We start from the raw sequence: 27,954 nt of genomic DNA, 5'->3' as shown, positions 1-27,954 counted from the left end.
CACCGCTGCTGCTCACTGCTCCCCCTCACATCCCGGAGGGTGATCAAGGGTGATGGGTCAAATGCAGAGAATAATTTTGCCACACCTTGTGTGTGTGTGACAATGATTGGTACTTTAACTTTAAGAGTCTGCGCTTTGCTTCAGTGCTGTTTTCTTGCTGCCCGCAGTCTCATCTTTGATAGAAATAGTCTCCAACAGTCATAAGCCTAGAGGAAGTAATGTCCAGAGACGCTTGTTGTTCTCCGTTGTTGTTAGTGTGAGAAAGTGATTAATTCTCCCATTGACCAGTATTGAAATCAGGGCAAAATGCTGGTGGCAAGCGCAGAAGCGACCGACTAATTGGTGAACTGAGCTCGCTACTTCGTATCAGTTCCGGGAAACACAAAAAATGACAAGTAAGCTGGCTAAATATAGAAAAGGCATACGGGAATTGAACGCTACACTGATACTTTATCTCTGGCCCATTGTGTTGCAGGATGATATTGTCCTCTTTGTTCTCTAAAGCAGATAATGTGCTCAAGTTAGGGGAATATTTATGGGCAAGCTCGCAGCTTATTAAACGGCGATGAATGCACCGTGGCATGCCAGACCACGTCGGCTTCATCATTTTTAATCGTACTTTAATGCAACTGTTCCCCGTCTGCGGCTACCATTTATGTGAATATTCAGCTCGCGATAAAGCGGGTTACGTAACTTTTTAGTGGCACTCCCGGGTCCATGTGAAGTCAAACGGAGGATGTGGACATCCTCGACCAGGGCGCTGCTGATGCACACGAGCATGGAGCGTCCAGATGTTCCCTCGCTTGACAAGTCTGGGAGGAGCCGCTCGTGGCCCAAAGGGCTGATGAGGCACCTTTACGGGCCGAGACGACCAGGGCTGACAACATCACACAGAGTGACGAGCGGGTTGTCAAAATGTTCTGTCAGCCTGGAAAGCTGCACTACACTTTCCTTTTTTCTTGGTGCCCTCAGTCTCCTCTTTGATAAAATGAGTGTATGAAAGTCACAGGCCAATAAGCAAATGCAGCGTCACACTCCACAGTTTGTATTGTACTTGCTGCACTCAATTTTCTTGGTGCCCTCAGTCTCTTCTTGGTAAAATGAGTGTTTGAAAGTCACAGGCCAATAAGCAATTGCGGCGTTACACTCCACAGTTTGTATTGTACTTGCGGCGCTCAATTTTCTTGGTGCCCTCAGTCTCTTTTTTGATAAAACTAGTGTCTGAAAGTCACAGGCCAATAAGCAATTGCAGAGTCACACTCCACAGTTTGTATTGTACTTGCTGTGCTCAATTTTCTTGGTGCCCTCAGTCTCCTCTTTGAAAAAAATTGTGTCTGAAAGTCATAGGCCAATAAGCAATTGTAGCGTTACACTCCACAGTTTGTATTGTACTTGCTGCGCTCAATTTTCTTGGTGCCCTCAGTCTCCTCTTTGATGAAAATAGAGTCTAAAAGTCACAGGCCAATAAGCAACTTCAGCATTACACTCCACAGTTTGCATTGTACTTGCAGTGCTCAATTTTCTTGTTGCCCTCAGTCTCCTCTTTGATAAAAATAGAGTCTAAAAGTCACAGGCTAATAAGCATTCGCAGCGTTACACTCCACAGTTTGTATTGTACTTGCGGCGCTCAATTTTCTTGGTGCCCTCAGTCTCGTCTTTGATAAAATTAGTGTATGAAAGTCACAGGCCAATAAGCAATTGCAGCGTCACACTCCACAGTTTGTATTGTACTTGCTGCACTCAATTTTCTTGGTGCCCCTTAGTCTCCTGTTTGATAAAATGAGTGTCTGAAAGTCACAGGCAAATAAGCAACTTCAGCATTACACTCCACAGTTTGTATTGTGCTTGCGGCGCTCAATTTTCTTGGTGCCCTCAGTCTCCTCTTTGATAAAAATAGCGTATGAAAGTCACAGGCCAATAAGTGATTGCAGCGTTACACTCCACAGTTTGTATTGTACTTTCGGTGCTCGATTTTCTTGGTGCCCTCAGTCTCCTCTTTGATAAAACTAGTGTCTGAAAGTCACAGGCCAATAAGCAATTGCAGCGTTACACTCCACAGTTTGTATTGTACTTGCTGCACTCAATTTTCTTGGTGCCCTCAGTCTCCTCTTTAATAGAATGAGTGTCTGAAAGTCACAAGCCAATAAGCAATTGCAGCGTTACACTCCAGTTTGTATTCTACTTGCAGCGCTCAATTTTCTTGGTGCCCTCAGTCTCCTCTTGGATAATGTCCAAATTCTAACAGTTATAAGTCTAAAAGCGGTTGCAGTATTATACTACGCAGTCTCCACTTGGCTGCAATGCTACATTTACTTACTGCCCTCAGTCTCCTCTTTGATAAAATGAGTGTCTGAAAGTCGCAGTGTTACACTCCACAGTTGGTATTGTACTAGCTGTGCTCAATTGTCTTTGTGACCTCAGTGTCCTCTTGGATAAAGTCAAGTTTCTAAGAGTTACAGTATAAGTCTAAAAGCGGTTGCAGTATTATACTCTGCAGTCTCCACTTGGCTGTAATGCTACATTTACTTGCTGCCCTCAGTCTCCTCTTTGATAACATTAAGTCTCCAACAGCCATAATCTAAGGACAAATAACAGTGTTATATTTCACAGACTCCACTTTTCTTCAGGGCACTGTTTTCCTGTATACTTAGTGTGCTGGTAGATCAAATGAGTGTCTGACAGTCACATGACAAGAAGGAATTAAAGAGTTGTACTCAACAGCTGCTTTGCTCATTTTTATTGGTGCCTTCAGTCTCCTCTATGATAAAGTATCAAAAATCATACGTCCAAAGGGGATTGCAATAATATACTCCAGTCCCCACTTTGCTGAAGCGCTCAGTTTTCGTGTTGCCCTCAGTCTCCTCTTAGATACATTTAAGTCTCCAACAGTCAAAAGTCTACAGGGATTGCAGTATTATACTCCACAGTCTCCACTTGGGTAGCAGTGCTCCAATTTCTTGTTGCCCTCCATTTCCTCTCAGACAAATCTAAATCTTTACCGACCACAATCAAAGAATGAATAACAGTGTTATACTCCACAGTCCCCACTTGGCTGGGGTGCTATGTTTTCTTGCTGCCTCAGTCTCCTCTTGGATCAAATTAAGTCTCCAACAGCCCTAGGTCCAAAAGAGATTGCTGTATTATTATCCACGGTCACTACTTGGCTGAAGTACTGTGTTATTGCTGTCCTCGGTCTTCCTTTTAGATAGAATTAGGTCTCCTACAGCCATATGAGTCTAAACAATAATGCTGTAGTATTCTCCACATTTGCCACTTGGCTGCTGCCCTCAGGCTTCTCTTGGATAAAGTTAGCCTCCACTAGTGCCAACACTTTAAAGGATTACAGTCTTCACTTTACAGCAGGGTTACGATTTCTTGCTGCCCTAAATCTCTTGTTGGATAAAAATTAAGCCATCAAAACTTTCAAGCCAACAAACATATTATAGTTCTCACTGGTTGTTTTTCAGCATTTCTAAATGTTTAAATGCTAAATAAGTGAACACTTAATTGAATATTATATTTTTCAAATAGTATGTATATATATAATATATTTTATATATATATATATATAATATATAAATATATTATATATATATATATATATAATATATTATATATATATATATAATATATTTATATATTATATATATATATATATAATATATATATATATATTTATATACATATACATATATATATATATATATAATATATTATATATATATATATATATATATATATATATATATATGTGTATATATATATATATATATACACATATATATATACACACATATACACATATATACACATACACTACCGTTCAAAAGTTTGGGGTCACATTGAAATGTCCTTATTTTTGAAGAAAAGCACTGTACTTTTCAATGAAGATAACTTTAAACTAGTCTTAACTTTAAAGAAATACACTCTATACATTGCTAATGTGGTAAATGACTATTCTAGCTGCAAATGTCTGGTTTTTGGTGCAATATCTACATAGGTGTATAGAGGCCCATTTCCAGCAACTATCACTCCAGTGTTCTAATGGTACAATGTGTTTGCTCATTGGCTCAGAAGGCTAATTGATTATTAGAAAACCCTTGTGCAATCATGTTCACACATCTGAAAACAGTTTAGCTCGTTACAGAAGCTACAAAACTGACCTTCCTTTGAGCAGATTGAGTTTCTGGAGCATCACATTTGTGGGGTCAATTAAACGCTCAAAATGGCCAGAAAAAGAGAACTTTCATCTGAAACTCGACAGTCTATTCTTGTTCTTAGAAATGAAGGCTATTCCACAAAATTGTTTGGGTGACCCCAAACTTTTGAACGGTAGTGTATGTATGTATGTATGTATGTATATATATATATATATTTATATAGTGTTTTATATATATGAATTGTCTTGGGTTTACTGTATATATGCAACTGTTGCCAGCAGATTGTCTGCAAAAAACCTATGATGAAAAGATAACCTAAAAAGAGGTCCAAAAAATATTAATAAATAAAAAAGTCAAATCTTCCACCCTTAGAATCAATTAAAGTGATTCCAAGTCCTGATTCTGAGCTCTTTGTGTCCAGGAAATATCAAGTTGGGTTTGGGAAATTCCAAATGGTGATTAAAGTGTTGCGAAAGTCTGTGAGATGGAGTGTGAATGCCATGTTCTTTGATTAAATGAAATAAGGTTTCAAGCTGAGACTGTCACTATTATTTTTAAAGTGTAAACAGCATTTTATGAGCTCGGTCTCTTGTGTGTAGTGTGCCTTAAAGATGTCCTCCTAATTACACACTTGCAGTATTTCCTGTCCACCTCTGCTTTTTTTTTTTTCCTGCTGAGCGAATCACTCTTCTCTGACTGACCTGTCTCCTTCTTATATCCATCCATCCATCCATCCTTGCAGCTGCACTGGGCATCGTCCTGACCAGCGGCTGCGCCACGTCCAGACACTGCCAGCAACAGGAGCTGCCGGGCGTCCGCATCCACTGCTGTGACTCGGACCTGTGCAACAGCGCCCCCTCCCGGAGCCCGCACACACTACTCCAGTGCGCCTGCGCGCTGGGCAGCCTCCTGATGCGGAGGTTGTGGCTGTGACGGGAAAGAAGGGGACACAAACTCACTGTGTGTATTTAAAAAAACAAACAAAAAAACTGTCACGTCCTCACTCACTTGACATTTCATGTCAAGGGTCGAACGGATTGTAATGAAATCCGGTAACAACTTTGCGAATGCTGGGAGAAAAGCTTTCACTATTGTTTTTGTTCTTGTATGATTACACAAAAAATAGTTTAAAAAATGTCCACACGACGACAGGTATGAGTGCATTTAGGAAAAAGGTGCATATTTATTTTCACCTTTTGTTTCGTCTTTTGAAGCGGTAGAAAATGGATGAAAAAATAGCACATAGGCATTCAGGCTGCATTCAATACAACTGGGAAATCCGAGCTTTACATGCCTCTGATAGGAAAAATGTGTCAAAGTCAAAAGGTATTACTCAAACTTTTTTTATTTTTTTATTTTATAAATCTTTATTTATAAACTGCAACATTTACAAACAATCGAGAAATAATACTAATCAAAATAAGTACAAAAACAGTACAAATCAGCGCCAGGGGGTTGTAAACTCAATAAAGTAACTAAAATACAATGCAAAATAAATATATATAACAAAGTTCAGTAAATAATTTTAATTTGGAACACAGCATCATCGTTTTCACAGCTTTTTGGTTGTTAGAGGTAGAGAGTGTTTTAACGTAGAGTTCTAATTATTTTTTTAAAGGCACAAAAAACAGGTCGGGTATTGACAAACTTACATTTATGAATATAAAACTTAGCTAATAGTATAATGAGGTTGCAAAGGTAAAATTCCTTTTCAAACTTTTTTTTTTGTGTGTGTGTTTAAAGGCCTACTGAAATTAATTTTTTTTATTTAAACGGGGATAGCAGATCCATTCTATGTGTCATACTTGATCATTTCGTGATATTGCCATATTTTTGCTGAAAGGATTTAGTATAGAACAACGACGATAAAGATTGCAACTTTTGGTATCTGATAAAAAAAAAGGCTTGCCCCTACCGGAAGTAGCGTGACGTAGTCAGTTGAACATATATGCAAAGTTCCCTATTGTTTACAATGATGGCCGCATGAAGTGAGAGAGATTCGGACCGAGAAAGCGACAATTTCCCCATTAATTTGAGCGAGGATGAAAGATTTGTGGATGAGTAAAGTGCAAGTGAAGGACTAGTGGGGAGTTGAAGCTATTCAGATAGGGAAGATGCTGTGAGAGCCGGGGGTGACCTGATATTCAGCTGGGAATGACTACAACAGTAAATAAACACAAGACATATATATACTCTATTAGCCACAACACAACCAGGCTTATATTTAATATGCCACAAATTAATCCTGCATAAAAACACCTACGTGTTTGTTATGCTAGCTCCTAGCTCCTCTGCTAGCTCCTAGCTCCATAGAACACGCCAATACAATTCAAACACCTGATCAACACACACAATCACTCAGCCCAAAAGACCGTTCACCTAACCCAAGGTTCATAAAGCTTATATATTTTTAAAAAGTTACGTACGTGACGCGCACATACGGTCAAGCTATCAAATGTTTAGCAGCCAAGGCTGCATACTCACGGTACCTGATATTCAGCTGGAAATGACTACAACAGTAAATAAACACAAGACATATATATACTCTATTAGCCACAACACAACCAGGCTTATATTTAATATGCCACAAATTAATTCTGCATAAAAACACCTGCGTGTTTGTTATGCTAGCTCCTAGCTCCTATGCTAGCTCCTAGCTCCATAGAACACGCCAATACAATTCAAACACCTGATCAACACACACAATCACTCAGCCCAAAAGACCGTTCACCTAACCCAAGGTTCATAAAGCTTATATATTTTAAAAAAGTTACGTACATACGCAAAAAAAAGTTGCGCACATACGGTCAAGCGATCAAATGTTTAGAAGCCAAAGCTGCATACTCACAGTAGCACGTCTGCGTCTTTGTCATCCAAATCAAAGTAATCCTGGTAAGAGTCTGTGTTGTCCCAGTTCTCTACAGGCGTCTGTGTATCGAAGTCAAAAGTCCTCCTGGTCAGAGTCTCTGTTATCCGAGTTCTTCCATCTTGACTGCATCTTTCAGGAATGTAAACAAAGAAGCGCCGGCTGTGTACTGTTGTTGCTGACTACGTTCGAAAAATACGTCCATTTCGCACCGACAACTTTCTTCTTTGCTTGCTCAGCTTCTTTCTCCATAATGCAATGAACATGGTTGCAACAGATTCACGAACACAGATGTCCAGAATACTGTGGAATTATGAAATGAAAACAGAGCTTTTTCGTATTGGCTTCAATGTGGAAGGCATACCCGTGTTCCCCGGGCTACGTCACGCGCATACGTCATCCGCAGAGGCGTTTCGAACCGGAAGTTTAGCGGCAAATTTAAAATGTCACTTTATAAGTTAACCCGGCCATATTGGCATGTGTTATAATGTTAAGATTTCATCATTGATATATAAACTATCAGACTGCGTGGTCGGTAGTAGTGGGTTTCAGTAGGCCTTTAATATTCTAGTTTTTGAGGTTTAATAAAATTGTGGATTGATGAAAAGTGTTATCTACCACACCCATTTTAGTATTTTTTTCTTTCTTTTTTTAAATTTTATTTTATAAACCTTTATTTATAAACTGCAACTTTACAAACAATCGAGAAATAATAATAATCAAAATAAGTAGAAAAACAGTACAAATGTATTACTCCAAACTTTTTTTTTCTTTTTTTTTTAAGCCTTTATTTATAAATTTCAACATTTACAAACAGTCGAGAAATAATCATCAAAATAAGTACAAAAACAGTACAAAACAGCGCCAGGGGGTTGTAAATTCAAAGTAACTAAAATACAATGCAAAATATATATATATAATAAACAAAGTGCAAAGCCATAGGCTCACTCAATTTCAGTAAATAATTTAAATTTGGAACACAGCATCATCGTTTTCACAGCTTTTTGGTTGTTAGAGGTAGAGAGTGTTTTAATGTAGAGTTCTAATTATTTTTTTTAAAGGCACAAAAAACAGGTCGGGTATTGAGAAACTGACATTTATGAATATAAAACTTAGCCGATAGTATAATGAGGTTGCAAAGGTAAAATTCCTTTTCAAATTTTTTGAGGTATTACTACTTCACTGAGATGCAGTGATGTGACGTCACAACAATGGCGTCATTAAAAATATTTATCTGTATTTATTGGTAATTATTTTCCTACAACAAAGGTTTGTTTGGGGTTGTCTTACATTCGAACACAACACTTTAAAATCAAACCTTGTCACAGCTGCATGTGAGAAACCTCGGATTTCCCAACTGTCTTAAATGCAGCACAAGTTATCACAAAAAAAAAAAAACATTAGCATTCTATTCTCTTTTTTTCCAAAATCACATTTTCTCAATTGATTTCAGGCTTGTGGACATTTTACTGTGAAAAATGTCATTAATAAAGCAACCTTTCAGTTAAGATTAGTTTTTTAAAATGCTTTAATAAATACACTAACACTGTAAGCATATTTTCCTCACTGAGGAATTCGTACGTTCTGCTTTTAGGGTTACTTTTTGTTTTGTTTTGCTCAAATGATATATTTATATATTTTTTTTTTGTTTGCTCAGAAGCACACTGCATGCGGTTATACATAACGATAGTAAGAAACATCATGTACAGTGAATGCATGTCATGTGGTCAATTATTGTATTAATAAATAAAAGGATGAATATTTTTCCAAAAGTAAAATACATTTGACACGTGTGTGTGTGTGTGTGTGTGTGTTTTGGGATGGGGATGGAGTGTATACGTTAACGTTTCAATTTTGCTGCCACGCTCAGTTTTCTTTGTGCCCTCAGTCTCCTCTTGGATAACATCAAGGCTTCAAAGGGGGAACACACTTTTTTGGAATTTTGCCTATCATTCACAATTGTTATGAGAGACAAGAAGACAAAAGTTTTATTTTTATTTTTTTGCATTCTAACTTGTAAAAATCGGCTCAATCTAGGTGGCTAGCAATGCAATGGGAGCAATTAATTATACCTCTAAATCACTTACAAAATGCATCCAAAAATCACCAACAATACTTCATTTACGTTCCGTAACCTGTATAATAACCAAGCTGTAGCAACATTGTTATTGTAAGAGCGAACAAGGAAGAACTATTTTTCCAGCGGAGTAACACATCGGCATGCTTCGGTATTACCCGCAATATAGCTACTGCGTCAGCAGCTGTATCGTGTTTGAGTTCGTAATGCACAACACAATGCGAGAGGTCTGGAGTTTAATTTGTGTCTTTATTACAAAAGCTTTTTTCTGACACTGAATTAATGTAACTGAATATTTTGTGTTTGAATTTTGTGAACTGATTTTTTTTGTACATCAAATTATGCTGACAATTTCATTCCAAAAAATTGAGTGTAAAAAAAAATTGAGTGTATAAAAAGTCAGTGCTGAAAAATTCAGTGTCAAAAAAATTACTGCTTCAAAATGCAAGACTCGTTTCTGGTACATTAAGACTGAAGCAATGGAGTCTGTCTCAGAATCAGCCAATGAGGTGTCAAGTTTGAAGTCACGTGACAGCAAAGTTCTGCAGAACAGTGATATTATATCGAATATTTGGATGTTTTTTACCCTTTGTGTTTATGTTTCATCATGTTTAGTGCATCTTTCTTGCTCTTGCTGGATTATAAAATATGTCGATCAAGGAGGTGGTTTGGCCCTGCGATGAGGTGGCGACTTGTCCAGGGTGTACCTCGCCTACCGCCCGAATGCAGCTGAGATAGGCTCCGGCACCCCCCGCGACCCTAGAAGGGACAAGCGGTAGAAAATGGATGGATGGAAGGAGGTGGTCTGCAGTCGAGGAGCAACATTTATATATTCTCAATATTAGGTGTTTTATTGTTCATATTTAGTATTGCAAATCACACATTATGTATTTTTATGTACATTCTGAGTGTCTTTTCAGTAAAAAAAACAAAAAACTAAAAAGACCATCTCAAAAACGGAATGTTATTTTTTAGTCAGAATGTTAAGTTAAGTTAAAGTTAAAGTACCCATGATTGTCACACACACACACTAGGTGTGGCGAAATTATTCTCTGCATTTGACCCATCACCCTTGATCACCCCCTGGGAGGTGAGGGGAGCAGTGAGCAGCAGCGGTCGCCGCGCCCGGGAATCATTTTTGGTGATTTAACCCCCAATTCCAACCCTTGATGCGGAGTGTCAAGCAGGGAGGTATATGGGTCCCATTTTTATAGTCCCATTTTTAAATTAAGTCATAGATTACTTTTTAGTTATTTATTATTTAACACTTAAATCTATGGATCAATTTCAGGTGTATCTGTTGATAAAACTTTTTTTTTTAAATTATATTTATGCCTTTTTTTTACCAAAACCCTGTTTATTATGGCATTAACACAAAATATGCAATGTTCCCCCAAATGTTTTAAAAAGTGGAATAATACTTGATGTGAAGCAATTGGAGCTTTAAAGTGGTCAATAATTCATAACATTGAATTTACCTAATTATTTATTATATAATATTATTTTTTGCGCAATGAGAGTTTAAAAAAAGTCCCATTAAAAGTGTTGGGGATCCAAAAGGGTCCCACTCATAAAAGTGTTTAAAATAAGTCATACCTTTTTTATTTTTTTTAATATTCAATGCTTAAGTCTCTCGATCAACTTCCGATCTATCCGTTGATTATCAGCTTTTATTAATTTTTCATATTTTTTGTTTTTTTATGCCTTTTTGAACGATGTAGCAAACACACACAAAATGTACAATATTTTCCCCAAACAATATTTCAATGTGGAATTTCTGATGTGAAGTAATTGGAGCCTTGAATATGTCAGTAATTCATATCAACATTGATTTTGATTTATTTTTATTTTTTTAACAATGACGACATTAAAGGGAAAAAAATGACCGTATGGCCGCTTTGTGTTATTAGAGTCCACATTGCAACTTTTTCTCTTAACATTTCACCCGTTTTTCTTTTATTCCCCTTTTTATTTGTTAAATAGTACTTTTAGAGTATGCTGCAGGCTTTTAAAACATTAGCTGCGGGCCGCAAATGCTTTGCAAACTCTTGGCATTCTCTCGATGAGCTAACTCTTTGAAGACTGCTGGAAAACCATTTCAGGTGACTACCTCTTGAAGCTCATCGAGAGAATGCAGAGTGTGCAAAGCAGTAATCAGAGCAAAGGGGGGCTATTTTGAAGAAACTAGCATATAAAACATGTTTTCAGTTATTTCACCTTTTTTTGTTAAGTACATAACTCTACATGTGTTCATTCATAGTTTTGATGCCTTCAGTGACAATTAATCTACAATGTAAATAGTCCATCCATCCATCCATCCATTTTCTACCGCTTATTCCCTTCGGGGTCGCGGGGGGGGGGGGGGGGGGGGGGCGCTGGAGCCTATCTCAGCTACAATCGGGCGGAAGGCGGGGTACACCCTGGACAAGTCGCCACCTCATCGCAGGGCCAACACAGATAGACAGACAACATTCACACTCACATTCACACACTAGGGCCAATTTAGTGTTGCCAATCAACCTATCCCCAGGTGCATGTCTTTGGAGGTGGGAGGAAGCCGGAGTACCCGGAGGGAACCCAACTTGAATAATAATAAAAATAATAATACTGAATAATGACACTTTTTTTTTTTTTTTTTTACCAAAACCGTTTGGGGTCTCCGGGATCAAGCCTGAGTGGAGGCCTAAATGCATACTTGCCAACCTTGAGACCTCCGATACCGGGAGGTGGGGGTGGGGGGTGGGGGGGGCGTGGTTAAGAGGGGAATATATTTAAGCTAGAATTCACCAACTCAAGTATTTCATATATATATATATATATATGTATGAAATACTTGACTTTCAGTGAATTCTAGCTATATATACATATATATATATATATATATATATATATATATATATATATATATATATATATATATATATATATGTATATATATATATATATATATATATATATATATATATATATATTTTTTTTTTTTTTTTTAATTTTTTTTTTTATTATACATATAAATAAAAGAAATACTTGAATTTCAGTGTTCTGGAGGCTATCCAGTAGATGGCAGTATTGTCCTGTTTAAGAGTGTCACAACATTGCTGTTTACGGCAGACGAACTGCTTTACGGTAGACTAAACGTGACTGCTGTTGTTGTGTGTTGTTACCGTGCTGGGAGGACGTTAATGAAACTGCCTAACAATAAACCCACATAAGAAACCAAGAACTCGCCCTCGATCATTCTACAGTTATGACGTCATTGGGCAGGCAAGCTGTTTATATTGTGGGAAAGCGGACGTGAGAACAGGCTGTCCCCACTCAGGTCCGCATTGAGCTGGAGGGGGCGTGGCCTCCAGCTCCGGCTGAATACCGGGAGTTTGTCGGGAGAAAATTTCTGCCGGGAGGCTATCGGGAGAGGCGCTGAATACCGGGAGTCTCCCGGTAAAAACGGGAGGGTTGGCAAGTATGCCTAAATGTATATTTTTTATACATATATTGTATTGGTTTTTAAAATAAAAAAATATCAAAATGGCCCCCGCTTGCTTTGATTTTTCAGTGTGCGGCCCTCAGTGGAAAAAGTTTGGACACCCCTGCTGTAGACCTTTAAAAAAATATCTGCGGGCTGCAAATGGCCCCCGGGCCGCACTTTGAACATAGCTGCCTTAGACTTTAGTACAGTATTACTGTAGCAACTAAATAAGCAGCTAGTGAGCTAGATATAGATATTAGGCTGGTGTACTACCTGTCCAGGTGAGGTGGTCTCCGTGTAAGAGATGCTCTTTGTCCAGGTCCATTGTACACCGCGGAGGAAACCCTGTGCGGCCGGCCGCCATCTTGGATAAGGCAGGTCCTACTTGAAGCCAGGATAACACGTCAAAAACCTCCTCAGAAAAGCTCAACATTAGCGTCTTAAAGCTTCATTACTGGTGAGTAAACGCAGTCGGCGAGTCCTTTTTTTTTTTTTTTTTACGGTCGCCACACAAAACTGGTAGTCCCTGACGGGAACGTCGAGACGCCCGTACGGCAATGGCGGAGTTGCTTGTGTAAAGAGTGAGCTAATTGGGATGCTAACGAGGCTAACTCAATGCTAAGTCCAGGTCTCGCACAGACACGCAAAACATTATATTGTCTACTAATGTAATTGGGAATAAACTACGCTAACTCGAAGATATCTTATTTACGTTTACGACTTAAATACATGGGTTGACACTGTCAGAGCCTATAATAATCCACGCCCGGTAAGCTAACGTTAGCCGCAGCATGCTAAAGCTACAGTTAGAAATAGAATAGAATGGACTTTATTGTCATTATATTTGCATATAACGAGATTAAGGACTCAAATTTAAGGTGCGGTGGTGTAAACAAATATGGGGTAAAAATAAATGACTCAAGAAGTAATAAAGATTGAAAAAAATAAGAATTGAAGTGGTTTTATAAAGGGACTCGTTTCCTGTCGAATTTAGACAAACACACGAAATCGTCGAAAATATGTTGAACTTTGTCATCCATGCCTCATTAGAACACCTCCAACTTGCCTGTCAAGTAGGCTTAGCTGTATCTGCGGGGCCCTTTATCGAGATAACAAACACTAATAAATATATACACTCGGCCTCGGTAAGATCTGAAAATGGCAAATCTGCAGTTTTTTGTGGCTCGTTTTAAACAAAACCGGGACAAGCGGTAGGAAATGGATGGAATGGACGGAGGTTAGTCCGATTTGCCGAGCAAAACAACAAAAAAGTGTCAAATTTTGGAGTATGATGACGTTTGTCTGCCTCTACAAAGCAGCAGATATGCTGTCAATGGACTGTCAAATATTTCATTTCCATTCCTGTCAAGTAGGCTTAGTCATATCTGCGGGGTCCTTTTATAGAGATAACAAACTCTAATAAATATATACACTCGGCCTTGGTGAGATCTGAAAATGGCAAATCTGCAGTTTATTGTGGCTCGTTTTAAACAAAACAGGGACAAACGGTAGAAAATGGATGGAGGTTAGTCCGATTTGCAGAGGTACCGAACCCCACCAGTTTCATATGCGCATTCACCAAACCCTTCTTTAGTGAAAAATAAAATATATTTTTTTCAAATTCAAGACAAAGTTATATGTTTCTGGTAACACTTTAGTATGGGGAACATATTCTAAGTAACAAAGACTTAATTTAGAGTTTTTTGGACACTAGGGAAACATATTCTAAGTAACAAAGACTTAATTTACAGTTATTTGGTTAGGGTTAGAGGGTTAGGGCCAGGGTTAGAGGGTTAGGCTTATAATAAGTTCTTAAAAATGACTAGTTAAGAGAAAATATGTTACTAATTTGCATGTTAATAAGCAACTAATTAATGGTGAATATGTTCCCCATACTAAAGTGTTACCATGTTTTATCACTGGTGCACAAAATGAACCGTGCATGAACATCACCTTGTTCAAAGAACAAAACCAACACAGTGTCTAAACTCACAACAAATTACACACCTGCAATTCAGTGTGCCTTCTGCTGTTGCCGTATCCGTAATACGCCGATAGGGAGAAGTTTTTTTTATTTACACGATGAGTCGGGTGTGTCTTGACCTCCGCCGAACCCCTGAGCCCGACTCACCGAACCCCTAGGGTTTGATCGAACCCAGGTTAAGAACCACTGCAATAGACTGTCAAATATTTAATTTCATTTTCATTTTTTATTTATCTCCTTCATTGATGTGCATCTTTGATCGATAGACAATTAAACCTCAGCAACTAAACACACATTTACACACCAATGCCTGAGAAGGAGCAGGATGAAGAAAAATCGTATATTTTCCTGCCCCCTTCAACATAATACGTAGTCTTACTTAATGGATATCATACAAACCAAACAAATACATCCAAATATAATGAAAACAAACAAAAAACACAACAAGTGTAAAACTTCATGAAGTACAAACCGAACAAAAAAGTAATATACACCTCACGGGATGATACAAAACAAATACAAAACCAGACAAAAAATAAGTAATCTAATAAATATGAAGCAAAATGTAAACACTTATGGCTGTCCGTATGATCTTATTGGTCTGTCTTTATATATTGTGGATTATGCCCGGATTTTTAAATTTTTTAAAATGATGCCCATTTCTTCTGAGTCACATGATTTGAAAAGTGTGGCCTAACATTGTGGATTGTCATGATTTTCTACAACAGTGCATCCTCTTGCCACAATGGGAAGTAGCAGCACGGATGTCTCTGGTGTACAAGAAGTGCTGAGCCCTGTCATTTGGTCACATGCATACAAACCACCCTCTTTAAGCGACACCAGCAGGTTTTATCATCTCGTTAAAAACACACACAAAAAAAAGCAGCGTAGAACGAGGTTAAGTATCACAACAAGTTAATCACATTTAATTTTCTCTCCAGTGGATGTTACCTCGGAGTATGCGCTCACGCAGAGGATAAGATGCCACATGAGGGTCATGTGACGGCAGGCAGCCTAGAAAGGAGGGGGGGAAAAAAGCCGTAAACGTTATGCAGGAATTCTACGTCTTGTTACAGACTTAAAATATACAGACTGAGACTACTTGAAGCATGAATTTTGACAGTGGAACTGTTCCAAAACAATTGTTCTATCCCTGGGTCAAACAGTTAAGTTTCAGTTTATTTGGAACATGCATACGATACAATGTAATGCGTCACACAATTCCAGTTGTTTCGTCACAGCACGTCCGAAAAGGAGTAGGAAGAAGCAGAGCTTATTTAATCCTACCCCTTTTCATACCATAGCAATTTTATCCAATTTCCTTGTTCTCTGTAACAGAACAGTGAAGAAATAAATAATATACCATAGTAAGCAAACAAATATTAAATACATAAATAATAATACAAAAAAACGGTTCAAGAATTTCATCATAATTCTTGTTCTGTGCACTTTGTGAACACTTGTAGTTTGAACAGTCTCTTAAACTGAATCATATTGGTGCTTTGTTTGATTTATTTGGTTAATCCATTCCATAATTTGATTCCATACACAGATACACTACCATTCAAAAGTTTGGGGTCACCCAAACAATTTTGTGGAATAGCCTTCATTTCTAAGAAAAAGAATAGACTGTCTAGTTTCAGATGAAAGTTCTTTTTCTGGCCATTTTGAGCGTTTAATTGACCCCACAAATGTGATGCTCCAGAAACTCAATCTGCTCAAAGGAAGGTCAGTTTTGTAGCTTCTGTAACGAGCTAAACTGTTTTCAGATGTGTGAACATGATTGCACAAGGGTTTTCTAATCATCAATTAGCCTTCTGAGCCAATGAGCAAACACATTGTTCCATAAGAACACTGGAGTGATAGTTGCTGGAAATGGGCCTCTATACACCTATGTAGATATTGCACCAAAAACCAGACATTTGCAGCTAGAATAGTCATTTACCACATTAGCAATGTATAGAGTGTATTTCTTTAAAGTTAAGACTAGTTTAAAGTTATCTTCATTGAAAAGTACAGTGCTTTTCCTTCAAAAATAAGGACATTTCAATGTGACCCCAAACTTTTGAACGGTAGTGTATGTTAAAGGTTTTAAGTGTTGTACGAGCATACAAACGTTTTAAAATTTGATTTTCCTCAAAGGTTATATTTCTCCTTTTGTTGAGATGCATTGTTGTACTTTCTTGGCAGTGCCCATCAAAAGTGTAAAAATAAGTTAACTTAGCATATTTACAGTACCACTTTAAGGAAGTAGGCTTGCTAAAGGAGCATTAACTTTGGTTATGGTTTTAGTTCAAACATGCATACAGTTACAATTTGGCACATCAAATATTTCCAGTTTCCGAAAAAGAGTAGGATGAAGCCAAGCTTATTTAATCGTACCTCTTTTCCATTTTGTAGCAATTTCTAACACATTTGTTAGTTCACTTTTTGTGCTCAATTTGTAACACAAGCAAATAAAATAATAAAGTTTTCAATAATAAATAGTTGTTCAAATTGTAAGTCACATGGTACTTTGTAAACACTGAGTTTGAACAGTTTCTTAAACTGGATCATATTAGTTGTTTGCTAAATCCATTCCATAATTTAATTCTACATACTGATATACTAAGGTTTTAAGTGTTGTACGTGCATACAAATGTTTTAAGTTACACTTTACCCGTTTTGTTGAGAAGAATTGTTGTACATTCCTCATTCCTAAGTGTTGTTTAGTGTAAGTGTAAAAAGAGGCGGGCCGCTTTGTGGTACTTTTTACATGACAACTACTAACTTTGAACACATTTGTTGTGGGACAGTTTTTCCCGTTCAAAACAATGAAAACATTAATCTTTTCCAGGTCCAAAGCAGACTGCAATCTGTTAGTGGTGGTGGTTTGGAGGCTGATAGTGATGTAGTTGTAAAATCTGCATAATTTGCCAAGACGCATTTGCAGAAAGGGTGTAAAAACAAATGCAAAGCCAATACTACAAGTGAACCTTCTTCTTTTTGTGAGTGCTTTTAGAAAAGGGAGTGGCCCACAGCAGCACCTGTTGCTCGTTGAAAAAAGGATTTAAGTTTTCTCTCAAAAATCTCCTGCAGTTTTGTCGATAGTTGTTTTTTTTTGTTATAGAGTATCTTGAGTGCTGGCAGCAATAATGATCCTTTCTGCTCCTATTTATTTTCTGGCAGACCAGCTGATTTGCAATGTGTTCAGCTCTGCTTGCTTGTTTGTCGTCATGCCCATACCACATTTCCTATGGTTACGTCACTGCCGGCTCACTAAGCGAACACAAATTCCTCTTCCAGGAACTACTGTGCTGCCGAGCTACAAATGAGCCAAACGTAAAAGAAATGGTCGCATATTGCAATCATCATGCTAACACATTGCACATGTTTTCTCTCTGTTTCAGAGCCACAATGGCCACCGCACCATACAACTATTCCTACATTTTTAAATACATCATTATTGGTAAGTGTGAACTAGATTGTGCACTCGTGTCTGATATACCCTGCTTGCTTTTTTACGTTATTTATATGACTCATTAATAAAGTGCCTCTAGTATTCAAATCACGTAGCACTTTGCCTGACTAGTTAGGCAGAGGCCTTTTAAGTAAACACATTTGCTAGCTGGTGCCTTCATAGGAATATGCATACAGATATTAATCCATAGCAACATGGTAACACATTATTGTGGTCAGTGGTGGCCCTAAGGCAGGGGTTGGCAACCCAAAACATTGAGCCATTTTGGACCAAAAACACAAAAAACTAATCTGTCTGGAGCTGCAAAAAATGAAAAGCTGGATATAAGTTTTATAATGAAAGCAGCACATGACGTAAATGTCTTAATTAGCTATATTAGCCTACTATCAAAATGACTATGTGTCGCAGGCTGAAGCAAATCTTCGTTGACAGAAATGTTGAAATGTAATATTTATTCTACACATTTTTACAACATTAGAAACCATTAGTAAATCAGAGGCTACTCAAGAGGCTGAGATAACTCCTGGAAATTACTGTCTTTTAATGGCCAAAGGTATAGATGTGTGTGTCCACGTTAAAAGAAACGACAGGCTGTCTTCTTTTAATAAATTTATTACAATCTTTGGCAAGCCAGCTAATGTTTGCTGTGGTCTGGAACAACAAGGCACACAAACAACTATCTGAAATGCAGCCAATATTACATACAGATAATGTTTAATGAGACATGCAAAACTAAATTATATACAAAGAGGATACAAGTAAAGGATATTAAATGAGCTCAAATATACCTAAAAATGAGGCATAAAGATGCAATATGTACATACAGCTAGCCTAAATAGCATGTTAGCATTGATTAGCTTACTGTCATGCACTGACCAAATAAGCCTGATTAGCACTCCAACAAGTCAACAACATCAACAAAGCGCACCTTTGTGCATTCACGCACAGCATGAAACTTTTGGTGGACAAAATGAGACAAAGAGGAGTGGAAGATTTTACATGTAAACAAACTGTTGCGTCAAAGTCCACACTATGGTGAGTTCAAGAACCACCGAAATTTGTAGAACAAAATGATGTTCACCAATACTCATCAGTGAAGCATACACACAAATATATTAAACAGTGGGCTTTCTAACAATTGGGAACGTTTGTGTCATGTTTGACCTCAAACAAAAAAATGTTCCCCCCCCCCCCCCCCCCCCCCCATCTTTTTCCATTTGCAATCTTTTTTTAAAAAATGCTCCAGAGAGCCACTAGGGCGGCACTAAAGAGCCACAGGTTGCTGACCCCCGTTCTAAGGGCATGTGCCCTGGATCCGCCTCTGACGGTGGTTGCTAGTTTGTTATTGTCTGTGTATTCAAGGACATCTTTCTCTCTCTCTCTTCACAGGGGACATGGGAGTAGGGAAGTCATGTTTGCTGCACCAATTCACAGAAAAGAAATGTAAGTGCTCGCACCGCTCCTGTCTCTTTTCATCCACGCGGAAGTCGGCAGCGAGAGACTATTTTTCTGTGCGTCAGCCGCCTCTATTCAAGCCGCGTGGTGCTCAATGGCGCTATTAAGGCGCCAGATGCTGCAATCCTGTGCCACGGCATCCTCCTTTTGACAGCGATACTTTAATTCAACGCACCTGCTGCGTGCTTACACGACACTCCCGTCGGGAATTTGCAATGACGCGATAGCGCCAATTTACGCAAATTCCACTAATACCCACTTTGTTTTAATGCCTGTGACTTCCCCGCATATTTTAGCTGATCAGTTTAGAGCGGCGCTCTCAACAAAACAAAAGTTTGTTTCTCGTGTAGACGTATCAGTAAGAAAATGTAACAATATATTAACTCCTTACTGATCAAACAGTGCCCACACAGCTAATACTTACTTATCAGAATCAGCTTAATTGGCCAAGTATGTTTTAAACAAGGAATTTGACTTGCTAGACTATGCTCTTATTTGTTCAATGTAAACAATAAATATTAACAAAAGATATGTACAAGTAGTTAAATAACTAATATGTGAAGGTTAATAAATAGTGCAGTGGTGAATAGAGCAAAGCAAAAAGAGGAGTTAGTACGTTCACAGTGACAGATTGTTCCAGAGTTATTTCACAGTGTTCATCAGATTGCTAGCCTGTGGGAAGAAACTGTTCTTACGACAGGTTGTTTTGGCGTAGTGATTTGTAACGCCTGCCGGAAAGGAGGAGTTTAAACAGTTTGTCACCAGTGTGTGATGCTACCTGCCTGTTTCCGGACCCTGGACCAGTATAAGTCCTGTATGGGGGGGGGGGGGGGGGCAAGGTAGACACTGATAATATTTTATGCAGTCCTACTTGTTTGTTGCAGTCTGCCATAAACCTTGCTGCCGGCCTACAAATAGCCTACGGAAACCAATATGGCCGACTTCTATTTTGTTTTCCGATATGGGTTCTTCAGACTTTTATGTGCGTCCTGTCATGATCGACGTCTCCAGCGATTTGTGTCGAGGGCTTACGTTTTCAAACTTGAGCCGATCTTTGCAGTCAGGGTTTGGGACATCTAAAATGTCCGATTAGACGCCTACTGGACATCCTTGCACAGCACTAAGCCTTCTGGGTAATGAAGTTTAGTGAGTGTACAAACACTCACTTCCTAGTTTACATGTACTTATATATGTATCTAACCTTTGTTTACCCAGGGTACAACGATTAAATGCAGATTCTCATTTGCAATGCTTACACTGACAAAAATATAAACACAACACTTATGTTTTTGCACCCATTTTTCACACGTTTAACTCAAAGATCTAAAACTATATACACAAAAGACCTAATTGTCTCAAATATTGTTCACAAATCTGTCTAAATTGGTGTTAGTGAGCACTTCTATGCCAAGATAATCCATCCCACCTCACAGGTGTGGCATATCAAAATGCTGATTAAAGAGCATGATTATTGCACAGGTGTGCCTTAGACTGCCCACCATAAAGGACCACTCTGAAATGTGCAGTTTTATCACACAGCACAATGCCACAGGTGTCGCAAGTTTTGATGGAGTGTGCAGTTGGCATGCTGACTCCAGGAATGTCCACCAGAGCTGTTTCCTGTGAATTGAATGTTCATTTCTCTACCATAAGCCGTCTCCAAAGGCGTTTCAGAGAATTTGCAGTACATCCAAATGGCCTCACAATCACAGACCATGTGTCACCACACTGGCTCAGGACCTTCAAATCCTGCAGGTGCACCTCCATCATCGTCTGAGACCAGCCACCCGGACAGCTGCTGCGACAATTGGTTTACATAACCAAAGAATTTCTGCACAAACCGTCTCAGGGAAGCTTGGGTCTCAACCTGACTGCAGTTCATCATGGTTGCAACCGACTTGAGTGGGAAAATGTGCACATTCAATGGCGTTTGGCACGTTGGAGATGTGTTCTTTTTACGGATGTATCCCGGTTTTCACTGTTCATGGTAGACTGCAGACTATGTGTGGGAGAGCACGTAGCCTCTAAACGTCTGAATTCAGGCATCTTATTAGGCCGCAACAATCGCACAAAAAGCACGGCAGTTCTTGGAGGAACTGACATGAGCCTAATGCTAACTTCACTAACGTCATCTTCTTCTCCGCAGTCATGGCAGACTGCCCCCACACGATCGGCGTAGAGTTCGGCACGAGGATAATCGAGGTGAGCGGCCAGAAGATCAAGCTTCAGATCTGGGACACGGCCGGACAAGAGCGCTTCCGGGCCGTGACCCGCTCGTACTACCGTGGAGCGGCGGGGGCGCTGATGGTGTACGACATCACTAGGTGTGTATGAACAATCTATTTCAAATAAAAGTCACAGGACTCGGAACAGATGAGTCAGGTTTTCTTAGCCAAAGTGTGAGATGGTTATCAGCTCAATAAACACCAGCGTGAAGAATGTCTCGGCACACCACACCCGACTCCACTAAAGTCCCCGAAACGCACTTAACTCAGACAAAACCAACACACTTTGTTTACACGGCCGTTAAAAGCGACTGCCCACAGCTGCTGGCTAATGGAAGCACAAGGAAGAATGCTTCACTCATGTAAAGCCAATGCTGATAATCATGACATGATGGCAGTGGAAGGTCCAATAACCACTTCTCATGTGTCGCTCCTATTTCCTCTAAAGAGAACAGGCTACAGTAACGATACACTTTAGAGTAGTCAGGGTACAGCTTGTGCAGCAGGATAGATTTACTTTTATTGTCTATACAGCTGGCAACACAAGGGAGTCAACTTCCCCGTCCTTGGTGTGAGCACTATTGGTATCTAGCACTGCCTTAGTACTCTTAGGCATGGAGGTCATCTCAGCTACACAGGTTGTTGGCGCAGTCATTGTGATGACATCACCAGTGGAGATGCTGGATGTTACCATCCTTTTCTTCCTTCATTCATTCAGTCCTTCTTTCCTAACTTCCTTATTTCCAATTGTATTTCCTTTCTTCTTTCCTTCATTTTTCCCCAACTTTCTTTCCTAGCTTGCTTTTTCTTCCTTCTTTCTTTCATACCTTTCTTCGTTACCAGCTTCCTTCTCCCCTTTCTTCTTTCCTAATTTCATTCTGTCCATCCTTTTTTACTTCCTAACTTCCTTCATTCTGTCCGTCTTTCCTAACTTTGTTCCTTTTTCCTAACTTCCTTCTTTCCTAATTTCCAAATGTATTTTCTTCCTATTGTATTTCCTTTTTTCTTTCCTTCCTTCATTTTTTCCCCAACTTTCTTTTCTCCTTCCTTCTTTCATACCTTTCTTCATTCCCAACTTCCTTCTCCCCTTTCTTCTTTCCGTCCTTCATTCCGTCCTTCCTTTTTATATCCTAACGTCCTTATTTTTGACTTTCCTAACGCTTGTCCCTCTCGGGGTTGCGGGGGTGCTAGAGCCTATCCCAGCTGCATTCAGGCGGAAGGCGGGGTACAACCTGGACAAGTCGCTTCCTTCTTTCCTAATTTCCTTCCGCCTGCACTGCAAAAACTGAAATCTAAGTAATATTAAATATCAAAAATAAGGGTGATATTTGCTTATTTTCTGTCTGATAAGGTAATTCTTCTCACTAAGCAGATTTTATGTTAGTGTTTTACTTGTTTTAAGGGTTTTGGTCTTAAATGATCTCAGTAAGATATTATATTACTGAGATTTGATGACCTATATTGAGTAAAACATGCTTGAAACTAGAATATCAAGTGTTGCAAAGCTGTGTCATCAACACTCACAAGTATAAAACTGCTTTTTTAAAGTAATCATTTCTTATTTCAAGCATGTAAAAACAAACATGACTTTGACACAATTGTGTCTCATATTAAAACAGATGACAGCCAAATGGACTTTGCAGTTTTATTTTCAATGAAACAATAGAAAATACATACTTATATATTAATACAGTTATTAGTGAGAATATACTTATTTTAAGGTATTTTGGTTCATTGAGGATAGCTAATTTTACTTGTTTTGGAAAGTCTTGACAAGCCAAATTTTCTTGTTCTATTGGCAGATAATTTAGCATTTTTTTTCCCTGTTTTTGAACACTGACTTTTTACAGTGGTCTGTCCTTCCTTTTTAATGTCCTAACTTCTTTTATTTTAATTTTTTCGTAACTTACTTCCATCTTTCCTTCCACTTGAGGATGCCTCACAGCTGCTTAATGGGGTTGAGGTCTTGAGGAGTCACTTGCTTGGTTCTTCCATCAAGAAGGTGGATGTGTATTTGGGGCTCCCGTCTATCATGTTGGAAAAACCACTGTTTCTGATTCAGAATGTCACATTGCATGTTGGATTTCATATTTCCTTCATTGAACCCCTGATTCCCCAGTGCAGGCAGCACTCGTGCAGCCCCAGACCAAGCTACCACCACCGCAGTTGACTATATATAAGACAATTATCTTGCTGCTAAGTTTTTAGACACTAACAGTACATCTACACCAGACCTGGGCAAAATAGGGCCCGCGGGCCACATGCGACCCATTAAGATTTTCAATCCGGCCTGCCGAATGTTCTACATACATTGTTTTAGACCTTTAACATCAAAACTGTCACCGCCATTATGATGTGCAGTGCTGTTTTTAAATGACCGTAAGTCTTGAAATATAGAAAGTATTTCAATGGTTGAAGTCTGCGCTTTTGGGTGTGATAGGAGCTTTTGGGTGTGATAGGAGTTATTACGGTAATCGACGTCACAGCAGCTCAGACAGGAACAAAGCAGAGTGGGCGGGGTTTGTTTTCAGAGCAGCCAGCCCGAAACGAGTGTGTCAGAAACAGATGCGGAAGCAGATTTATACGTGATAATACAGTATATCATATAGTAGGCGTTTATTACACTTTGCATTCATATTTTGCAGTTTGTTACATTTTTGTTGTGTTTTGCTTGATTGTAAAAGATATATAACTATCGAGGAGCTGGTCTGAGAAGTAAAAGAAGAGTGAGGTTCATATGTAGTTAATATTTAGTGTTTTATTGTTCATAGTTAATATTGTAAATTCCACTTTCTTTATTTTAATGTACATTTTGGGTGTCCCATTCAGTAAAAAAAACGTAAAATTCCATTCCGTTTTTTTGAGGTGGTCTGTCATAACTTTTTTAGAACTCTATCGGACATTGTGACTTTTGGTATTAGTGTTCCTGGAAAAAAAGGGAGCCAAACACACATACTGTACAGCAGATTTTTACAGCTAAATGTGTATACATCATTTATACACACACAGGCCCCCCAGACACATTTGTTCTCTCAATGTGGCCTTGTGTCAAAATATTTGCCTAGCTCTGATCTATACTCATACAATCTGTACACTGACTACTCTAAAGTCCATCCAGGTTTCATACTAGTCATAAGAGTTGAGGAGGAGTATTGTGGTGATACTGCATGTAACGGCAGTGCCTTTCAACATAAACAAGAGAAGCTTGTCTGGCCAGGATTTAAAAAAGTGTAGCCTGTCGTCATGGAAACGTTTTGTGTGCTCTCACTCAGGAGAAGCACATACAACCACCTCAGCAGCTGGTTGACCGACGCCAGAAACCTCACCAATCCCAATACTGTAAGTCCAAACGCAGACTTGTGTACACCACCTCCTGTTTGATATTGTTAGCCCATGTAAAAGAACGTCGGCATCATCCCATAGGAAGAAAGGCATCGTTTATAGTCGGGACTCATTCCTTGTCTGCTCTCTTCCACAGGTCATCATCCTCATAGGAAACAAAGCCGACCTGGAAGCCCAGCGAGACGTCACGTACGAGGAAGCCAAACAGTTTGCAGAGGAGAATGGTGAGTTTGAGCTGGCTTGGCATATAAAAATGTTCATTGCTTTATGTAAGAAAGAGAAGGTTATTGTTTACTACAGCAAGCTACCTTTACGTTTTATGCCTCAACATATGCTCACAGGTCATTTTGGCTTGTGGTGTTTGAGGTGAGGAACATATCTGGGTAATAAATGTGTGTTGGTATCATTACTCCACATATTTATTTAAGTGTTCTCACCTACCACTAGATGGAGCTAATGTGCCACAGTTTGAGAATAACAATACAACAAACCTGTTCTAAAGTGTTTTATATGAGAGTCAAAGGGCTAGAATATTATCAGCAGACATTGTAATAAAAAAAAAAAAAGTATAAAACATGCTCCAGATGAAAGTTACTTACTTAACACATCTTCTGGTGCGATGCACTCACTAGTCCGTGTGGCAAACCTTCTTCCTGTTTACATTCTTGCAGCCAATAAGAGAAGAGCAAAGTCACATGGTTTGCTGTTAGTGTGGACAACAGTCCAATTAATTGGATTTAGAAGCTGCAAACTAGAGATATCTGATATTGTCCAACTCTTAATTACCGATTCTGATATCAACCGATACCGATAAATACAGTCGTGGAATTAACACATTATGCCTAATTTTGTTGTGATGCCCCGCTGGATGCATTAAACATGTAAGAAGGTTTTCCAAAATAAATCAACTCAAGTTATGGAAAAAAAATGCCAACACGGCACTGCCATATTTATTATTGAAGTCACAAAGTGCATTTTTTTTTTTTTAACATGCCTCAAAACAGCAGCTTGGAATTTGGGACATGCTCTCCCTGAGAGAAGAGTTAGTGCTGCAAGGGGTTCTGGGTATTTGTTCTGTTGTGTTTATGTTGTGTTACGGTGCGGATGTTCTCCCGAAATGTGTTTGTCATTCTTGTTAGGTGTGGGTTCACAGTGTGGCACATATTTGTAACCGTGTTAAAGTTGTTTATACGGTCACCCTCAGTGTGACCTGTATGGCTGTTGACCAAGTATGCTTGCATTCACTTGTGTGTGAAAAGCCGTAGATATTATGTGACTGGGCCGGCACGCAAAGGCAGTGCCTTTGTTTATTGGCGGCGTTTTAAAATGTCATACATTTTACTTTTTGAAACAGATACCGATAATTTCCGATATTACATTTTAAAGCATTTATCGGCCGATGATATTGGCAGTCCGATATTATCGGACATCTCTACTGCAAACTGTAACGAGCATGTGCACTAACTGTGTCTGATGCTCCTCAGGTCTGCTTTTCCTGGAGGCCAGTGCAAAAACGTAAGTGTGCGCCTCCTCAACATTCCAGTGGTCTCTCTTTACGTTCACTCACGCCGTTTGTCCCTTCAATATTTAGAGGCGAGAATGTGGAGGACGCCTTCCTGGAGGCAGCCAAGAAGATCTACCAGAACATCCAGGACGGCAGCCTGGACTTGAACGCCGCCGAGTCGGGCGTCCAACACAAGCCGTCGGCCCCTCAAGGCGGGCGGTTAACCAGCGAACCGCAGCCTCAGAGGGAAGGCTGTGGCTGCTAATGACCAAGCAAGGACATCCCCTCTATGACCCTTTTTTTTGTCTGACCTCGCTCATCATCATCATCATCATCATGAGAGATGGATGACATTCTCCTTCCTCTTAATACTTCCCCTTTTTTGTTTGCTCCCCTTGCACCCGCCATCTCCCATTAGACCGCACATTAATTACATGGTTATTACTTTGTTTTTAAACTTTTATAGCGTCGAAAAGACAACTTCTGTATGAACTACTTCTTACGTTCCTGTAAGAATAAAACAGCAGAAGCAGGAATTGTCCCTTGTGGAAGGAATACTGTAAAGACTTAAATTAAAAATGACATCTTTATGTATATATTTTAGTTTTTAAACATTATTCAGTCATATCACAAGCACCATTGTTTGTTGCCTTATAATTATAATTATTACTCCCCTCGCACCCAATTTGGACTTTTTGAGCCGTCTTATATTCGGGTCAGTTCCTCTAAAAAGCAGCATGAGCTCGACTCCTCACATGTTGAAATGTAAAATGGCCGTCTTGTATCATGATCGTGCACTAAGCCGCATGCCCCGCCCCCTTTTTAAACATTTCTCCCTGGTTTGGACAGCTGTAAATATAAATATCGCTCATTGTTATTCGCTGGCCGTGTACAGTTGATGTGCTCGTAGTGGGTTGCCTGTAATTCACTGCATTCTGTAACATAGTTTCTATTAATACATTTATGCAAAGGACACATCCCTCAGTAATCCCACCTTCCATATCCACACACTACTGAACTGATTTCCAACATGTGCAAAACTTGTATTTATGTGCAGGGTTGACACTTTTTTTGTTTTTCCCTCCCACCTGTACATGGGGAGGACTCCTGCATCGCTGTCTTAACTCTTTGCTGGTGGACAAGCTGATAGGGGTCTTCCTTGTCACCCTCCTTTTGCTGTCTTGAGTGACCACTTCATGTTTTTTTTGTGTCTGTCCAGAAAGAAAAACCACGTACATATGTATAAAGGGGGAAGAAACGGGAGCTGTGCTAACATTTAAATGCATTTTTTTTTTGTGTGTGTGTATATGATTTTAAAATGTTTGATTTTAAAAATGACAAAAAAAAAATCCTCTAGACAGAAAGAAAAGAAGAAATAAATTATACATAACCTGTTGTTGATGTCCGGTCTGCTG

General features: G+C 39.0%; 2 protein-coding genes across 2 annotated transcripts in view; both read left to right on the top strand.

Moving 5' to 3' along the window:
• LOC133638835 (uncharacterized) overlaps nt 1-5,879 on the top strand; it is a 31,825-nt gene extending 25,946 nt beyond the window's left edge. The window contains exon 3 of the mRNA XM_062031819.1: nt 4,903-5,879. Coding sequence (XP_061887803.1) covers nt 4,903-5,093 — 191 coding nt within the window. The 3' untranslated portion in view covers nt 5,094-5,879. The remainder of the gene's footprint in view (nt 1-4,902) is intronic.
• A 6,990-nt stretch (nt 5,880-12,869) lies between these two features.
• Nucleotides 12,870-27,935, top strand: rab14l (RAB14, member RAS oncogene family, like). The gene is made up of 8 exons (XM_062032231.1): nt 12,870-13,026; nt 17,943-18,001; nt 19,403-19,456; nt 21,615-21,792; nt 24,966-25,032; nt 25,172-25,259; nt 26,520-26,550; nt 26,627-27,935. The coding sequence occupies exons 2-8, from the start codon at nt 17,950-17,952 to the stop codon at nt 26,802-26,804; spliced, it is 648 nt and encodes a 215-aa protein (XP_061888215.1). The 5' UTR covers nt 12,870-13,026; nt 17,943-17,949; the 3' UTR covers nt 26,805-27,935.
• The last annotated feature ends 19 nt before the right edge of the window (nt 27,936-27,954 follow it).

The sequence above is a fragment of the Entelurus aequoreus genome, linkage group LG21, assembly GCF_033978785.1.
Source record: "Entelurus aequoreus isolate RoL-2023_Sb linkage group LG21, RoL_Eaeq_v1.1, whole genome shotgun sequence".
In the NCBI taxonomy this organism is placed as follows: domain Eukaryota; kingdom Metazoa; phylum Chordata; class Actinopteri; order Syngnathiformes; family Syngnathidae; genus Entelurus; species Entelurus aequoreus.
Note: the sequence above shows the minus strand (reverse complement) of the source record. Positions and strands in the feature narration are given on the sequence as shown.